The 6,403-nt window shown below is 34.0% G+C and overlaps 1 protein-coding gene across 1 annotated transcript; it reads right to left on the bottom strand.

The window, feature by feature from the left end:
* Positions 1–200: 200 nt before the first annotated feature.
* Positions 201–4,903, bottom strand: LOC123714000 (cytochrome P450 6k1-like). The gene is made up of 6 exons (XM_045667976.1): positions 4,705–4,903; positions 2,829–3,515; positions 2,516–2,740; positions 1,872–2,146; positions 1,449–1,629; positions 201–386 (listed from the first exon to the last, which is right to left on the bottom strand). Exons 2-6 carry the CDS (start codon positions 3,472–3,474, stop codon positions 229–231), a joined length of 1,485 nt encoding a protein of 494 aa, XP_045523932.1. The 5' UTR covers positions 3,475–3,515; positions 4,705–4,903; the 3' UTR covers positions 201–228.
* Between the last annotated feature and the right edge of the window lie 1,500 nt (positions 4,904–6,403).

The following is a 6,403-nucleotide window of genomic DNA, read 5'->3' as shown; positions in this document are numbered from 1 at the left end:
TTATTATTTACTATTATCGTTATAACCCACTAACAGCTTGACTCACGAGGATGGCCCCCTGCAGGTGTCGCCATTTCGCCATCTGTACCTACCTCGTTATCCTAAACAATTCTACCCCTCATACAAGCCGACTGCTCCACAATATGTTTGTTTCAGTTTAACTTAGAATATGAAGAAATGAGTATAGGAAATATCAGTAAAAATTACGAATAGATTTTAATGTCTTCGTTATAATTTAGTAAATGTCATATAAATGCCATTTTCAGCTGTTGTGAATGTGGCTCGTCTGTCCAAATTTATTTTCTCTGAAGCTTGAAGGTACACCTCATATTCTGATAAGATCATAGAAATCACCACCTTCACGAACAACCTTCCAGCTTTCATACCTACAAATTAAACATGTATGAAAGATCTTTTTATTGATTCAATAATGTAACTGAAAAAAAAAACTAATTATGCAGATTTGTAAAGAAATTTACGCATTTTATCGGACCGCAAGGATCGCATTTAATTTTTACAGTTCAGCAAGCAACAGTTGCATTGTACAAAGATTTAAAATATGTAACAAACTATATAGTTTGTTTCATATTTTAAAGTAATGGACAAATGTAGCGTCAACAACTCAGGTCGATTTTTTTTTGATCTTGGCCTCAGTTTGCATTTGTTTCTTTGACGCTTTTATTTTAGTTCCAATATACCGTATAATTCAACAAATTAGGTTATTACTGGATTATCTGATGTTAAGTAATAGCATCACATGAACATGAACATGAACACTCACATTGCCAGAAGTGTGGTGCGTTGCCGGCCTTTTAAGAGTACGCTTTTGTTGAAGGACCCTAAGTCGAATTGGTTCGGAAATATTTCAGCGGGCAGGTTACAAACCGTGGACTATTCGATTCCAAACGATTGGACGTTGTACGTCACCCCAAAATTATTAGAATCGCGTCAAATAGTGTATAACATACATTTAAAGATATAGGTCAAATATACAGACTTTACTATTTTAGTGGCAACGCAAACAAAATAATCTTAAACTGTGATTTTATTATATCTTTGTTACTATTGTAGTATTTTCTAATTTCCTTTCTGTACTATAATAATTTATATATTATATTATATATATTTTATATTATTATATATGTACAGCTCCTATGTCATCGGAGTGTTTTGAGTAATAGAGGAATGAGTTTTTCCCTATATAAACCACTCGCTTACAACAATAGAATATACGCGACATCATGAAAAGTTAAATGCTTTGTAATGAATGAATGCAACGTAACAGTTGAAGAAAGTACCTACGTCTGGCTATAATCTCGAATTTAGCCAATGATCTTTTAATTTAGCCAAAAGTAATCACCACGCTTATATAACTACGAAAGCCTGTGTGAGTATATATATTATTATTCATATAATCATTTATAAAATCATAATATCTAGCTTCATACCAACACATTTTCTGGGTCCAGTGCCAAAAGGAAGATAGTTCTCATGGATTTTATTCTCTTTACTGAAGCGTTCTGGATCAAATACATCGGGATTCTCAAAAAATTCTGAGTCACGATGCAAACCATATAAAGATATGTAAATTGGAGTTCCCTTCTCGATAGTCAGGTCTGTATTTGGTATCTAAACACAATAAACAAAAAATATTAAATGTAAAAATATTCATAATTTTGTGTTTAATCAATGAAGAAACCAGTCTGCTATGGATACACACACAAATCGACGACATCATTTAAAGAATCCTTATCATCTATTAATAAAAAATATCAAGATAATAGGTACAGAAGTCAGAATTTCTTGCTAATTGATTGTTACTCATATAAAAAAACAAGGATACATATTATATAAAAGGCTTTTGAACATACCTTATAATCGTCAAGGGTGTAGCGATCAAGTATAGGAACCGATGGATGCATTCTGACCCCTTCCGAGATTACCTGATCCATGTATTTCATCTCATTGAAACCTTCAAGCGTCCATCCATACTTTGCGACCGCTTCCTTTATACAATCGCGCGCACGGTCTTGACATTCCTTACTCTTCGCCAACTCCATAAGAGTGAATGCACAGACATGAGAACTAGTTTGAAAACCAGAGAAAAATGTAGATGACTGAGCAAATAGATTATCTCCTTCAAATTCTGAAAAACAACAAGATTAATACCATATTGCGTACCAAACACTTGCATGAAATAAAACATTTATGATAAGTGGAGCCGTAAGAGATATTTTAACTTAACTTCATTCCACATTTTATATATTATAGTTTTTAATTTACTTTACGTATAAATAGAGTATTTTAACATATTTCAAATGCCATGAAGGTGATATTTGATATGATTTTACGATAGTTTAATGCCTGCGTATATGTATTGTAAAAATATATGTTTTTATTATAAACACTATTATGATATATTGTAATGCAATTGTACTCGAGTTAGTATTTTATTTATAACACGTTAGAAAATAACACATTCGTGGGTGACCAAAAATGGTGATGAAATGCTTACTATAAACTGGGTCCTGGGTACCATTCTTTAATTCTATTAGTGTATCAATAAAGTCTCCTCTCTTGTTACCACTCTTTTCTCTTAATTCAAAAACTTTCCAAAATAAGTTCTGCACAAATGTTGCGTCATACAGTACACGAGGGCCAACAACGGTGACCAGTTCAGGAACAAAGAATACGGTAAACACAGCGAACATCCGCTTAAACGAGTGAAAGAAGTCCATAACTAAAAATACCATTATATTAAAAAATCTTATTTTGCTTTAAAATCTGCGCTTTTTGAGACGATATGTTTAGTGCGATAGATAACTTACAATATTTGGTGTAATCCGATTCAGGACAGTTAAACGAATCTGCTTTAAAGCCCAACGCAACATTGGCAATGAGATCTGCCGTGTATCTATAATTGACGTCCTGTGCATCGATTATTTTGTTACCATTATCGTTAATATTCTTATTAAGAAACTCCATCATGGGTTTTCCAGCATCAACCATCAGTGTAAGCATTTGCTTCAACTTTTTTCTCGTGAATGTGGGCGTTATCTTTCTCCTCAAGTATCGCCACCCGGGATTAACAAGCCCAAATAAATTCCTCATTCCAGAGCTGTCCCTTTGCTGTGATCCCGCGAAGTGTCGGTTAGAGAAATTGTGAAAATCCTTAACCAGTATCTGCTTTATTATTTCTGGATCTCTTAAGAGGAGGCAGGGCTTATGGAAGATGTAAAAACCAACATAGGGTACATCTTTAGGCATTCGGTGGTAAAGTTCACCAAAGTGGTATCCTGGAGGGGAGCGGAATAAAATTCCCCTTTTGAAATCCCCAAATATTTTATCGGTGTCGGTTAACTGTGGTACACCTTTTCGTCTCCAATAATTTAATCGGTTATAGCAATAGATATAAAACAGAATTGTTGTAAGAAAAAGTAACACGATGGTAAGAAAAAAACTAAGGAAATCCATATTTATAGTGTTTTTCAATTATCACGAGCAAGGCATATAATCTAGAAAAAATAAACATTTGGGGTTATTATTTAATATAAATCGAAGCTAATTTTAAACAAACAATAGCATTTTACCTATTATAGTAATCTTTTCATAATAATTAATATTAAACAGATATATTTGTGCTAAGTTATACTGTGAAGACACCTGATTCAATAAAGCTAATTAACATGCGAAACTCTAATAACCAACATATAATAATATAAAATTATTATCATTATACTGAATGTCAATGAAATAATTGTATGCAGCTTATAAAACGTTTACATTGCATTTATTTAAGGTATAGGTGTAATAAGCATATTATCGAGAAAATAAAACGTACGTAAATAATTAAGAAACCTGTTTTTCAGTAAAACAATAAAATTTCCTTTTTAATAAAATTTTAAAAGAATTCCCAACAGACCCAGATTCAACAATATATTAGTTCCAAATGATTAGTATTACACCATAACTATTAGTTAAATCTTCACTAAAATTTATTTAAAATAATCTTATATACATATGAAAATAAAATAGCATATCTTACAATCAGCGCCCTGAGATCGATATAGAATAACCCTGATTAATAAATCTATATCGAAAGAACGATAAAACTCATTAAAAATAGTATGCATTCTTTATCCTGTATGCACATTATTACAAAATCTAAAGGTTATTATTCATTTAGACTTTACTAGAATACTTTCATAATTTCTTGAGCTATTGCAACGGTTTGATATCTCTTGAGATGTTTTCTTTTATTTCACAAAAAAACTGTGAATCTTCATGATATTTCGGCAAGTATATAAGTATATAATAAGTCATAAAATTGATGTTAAATAAAATGTTAAAATTATAAATGAATGAACTTTTTAAGTCGACAAAGAAATGCTGTTTACACTTTTTTTTAAGTGTTTCTAGTTACTCGTCAATAATAATAATTAATTACGAATTTAAAAAAAAAGTTCCAATAAAAGTTCATGAGGGAATGACTATGAATACGGAATCGCAAATTTAAGCAAAGGTTAGGTAGCAAAGGTCCTGCTCCGCAGATACATTTTCATTTCGTACAATCGAGCTCAGATTTCCATGAAACTTAGTCAGAGTATGTTAATAAATAAAGCAATAAAATGAATTTACTCTATTATGAATAGCATAAAATTAAAAAAAAACAATGAACATTTATAATAAATAATAACATTTTACCATTCTGATTACATAAAAAAAGGTTTTTTTATGTAATAATTTGAAGGCACGCTCAGGCTCACTATAGGCGTGTGGTTTTGTTCACTTCTTAACTTGATATAAGAAATTAATTTAATGTTAATTTTTTTCCATACTAATTGATAATACTAATAATACATTACATGTTTGTACTATATTATACAGCAAAGACACTTGTTTCAACGAAGCTATGTTATTATTATGTTAAATTTCCTTGATATAATAAGTTTTAGTGTCACGACTTCAGAGATATGGTTTTTTTATTAACGGACTCGAAGACTTGTGTGTTTAGTTAGAATTTTCAGATAAGAATTATAAAGATCTTCGATAAGTTTTACAGATAATATATATGTATTTTTTTTATTAATTTATAACCCTCTACTCCCCTGCCATATTGTCCAGGGACTTTTTATACCACATTTTTTCCAAAAATAAAAACAATATACATTTAATTAATTCTACTAGTTCGCGAATGGCAGGCGTCGCGAAATACGCCCCGGCTGCATCGGTAATATTTTTATTTACAAGTATCATGGGTGAGCCGGGGCGCAATTCGCCGCGAGACCCGCTCTTTCGGTTTTGTTTGCCTCCTTTAAATATTTAATATTTTTTTCGCAGAACCGTTCCAGGCACGATCTGTGCTTTATTAACATGTCCTGTAGGCCGCCACGGTCTACAGTCATCTGCATTTGTTGCTCCAGGTCGTGCCTGGACGATGCGAATATAGGGCAGTGTAAAAGCACATGTTCCACTGTCTGCTCTTCATAACTGCAGGCACATGTTGGGCTTGTCCTAATTTTAAACCTATGCAGGTAATATGCAAAGGCTCCGTGCCCTGTAAGAATTTGCACCATCTGGGGAGTGAAACGCTTCTCTTTTATTAACTTGTACGCTGTTCTTACATTGCCGATAAATAATTTTGTTGGTCCAGCTGTTTCACTCCCCAGGTAGCGCTCGTTCCATACCTCTAGAGTCCTCTGCCTTATCTGATGTTTTATATATGACAGGGGGCAGGCGGCGTATTCTGGTTTTGATCTGAGTTTTTCCGCCGCTTCTTTTGCTAATGTGTCCGCCCTCTCGTTCCCTGGCGTACCAACGTGCGCCTTTACCCAGAAGAGGCTTACATGAGTTCCTCTTTTGCGGCACTCTTCCAGGCTCCGGCGGATCTCGGCTACCTGGGGATCGAGAGATCGTCCACTCACAATAGCATCTAGTGCTGACCTAGAGTCACTATATATTTTAGCGTCACGCTTATTTTTATTTATGTGGCTAGTCGCGTATCGTAGTGCCGTCAATTGGGCTTGAAATACTGTGCAGTGGGACGCCATCTTCATCTTCTTGCTATTTAGTTCCATACCATCTTTCCATTCCGTCCAAGCGGCGCCCACTCCTATACTTGTTTTGCTGCCGTCCGTATAGATTTGTGTGCCGCCGTGTCTTTCGATTTCTTCCGGATTTGTGAGCATCTTGTAATACAGTTTCATTTGTTTCGCCGGGTGTGGGAGATCTACGAATTGCACTCTCTTTTCTAATTTTTCACCCTCCTTCAGTATTTCCGCGCTGACCCCCCTTTTTATCTCGTATAAGGCTGCGGCTTCCTGAATACGGAGGTCTAGAGGAAGTATCCCGGCCAGTAGAGTTGCTGCGTGTAACGAAGTCGTCCTGTAAGTTTTTGAAATTT

Source organism: Pieris brassicae, chromosome 9 (genome assembly GCF_905147105.1).
Source record: "Pieris brassicae chromosome 9, ilPieBrab1.1, whole genome shotgun sequence".
NCBI lineage: Eukaryota > Metazoa > Arthropoda > Insecta > Lepidoptera > Pieridae > Pieris > Pieris brassicae.
This window is presented reverse-complemented; position numbering and strand designations above follow the sequence as displayed.

Coding starts and splice junctions, on each gene's coding strand:
- LOC123714000 (XM_045667976.1), bottom strand. CDS start 3,474: ATGGATTTCCTTAGTTTTTTTCTTACCATCGTGTTACTTTTTCTTACA. Junction 1,630..1,871: donor ACACCCTTGACGATTATAAG/GTATGTTCAAAA, acceptor TATTGTGTTTAG/ATACCAAATACAGACCTGAC. Junction 387..1,448: donor TGGACCCAGAAAATGTGTTG/GTATGAAGCTAG, acceptor TTTAATTTGTAG/GTATGAAAGCTGGAAGGTTG.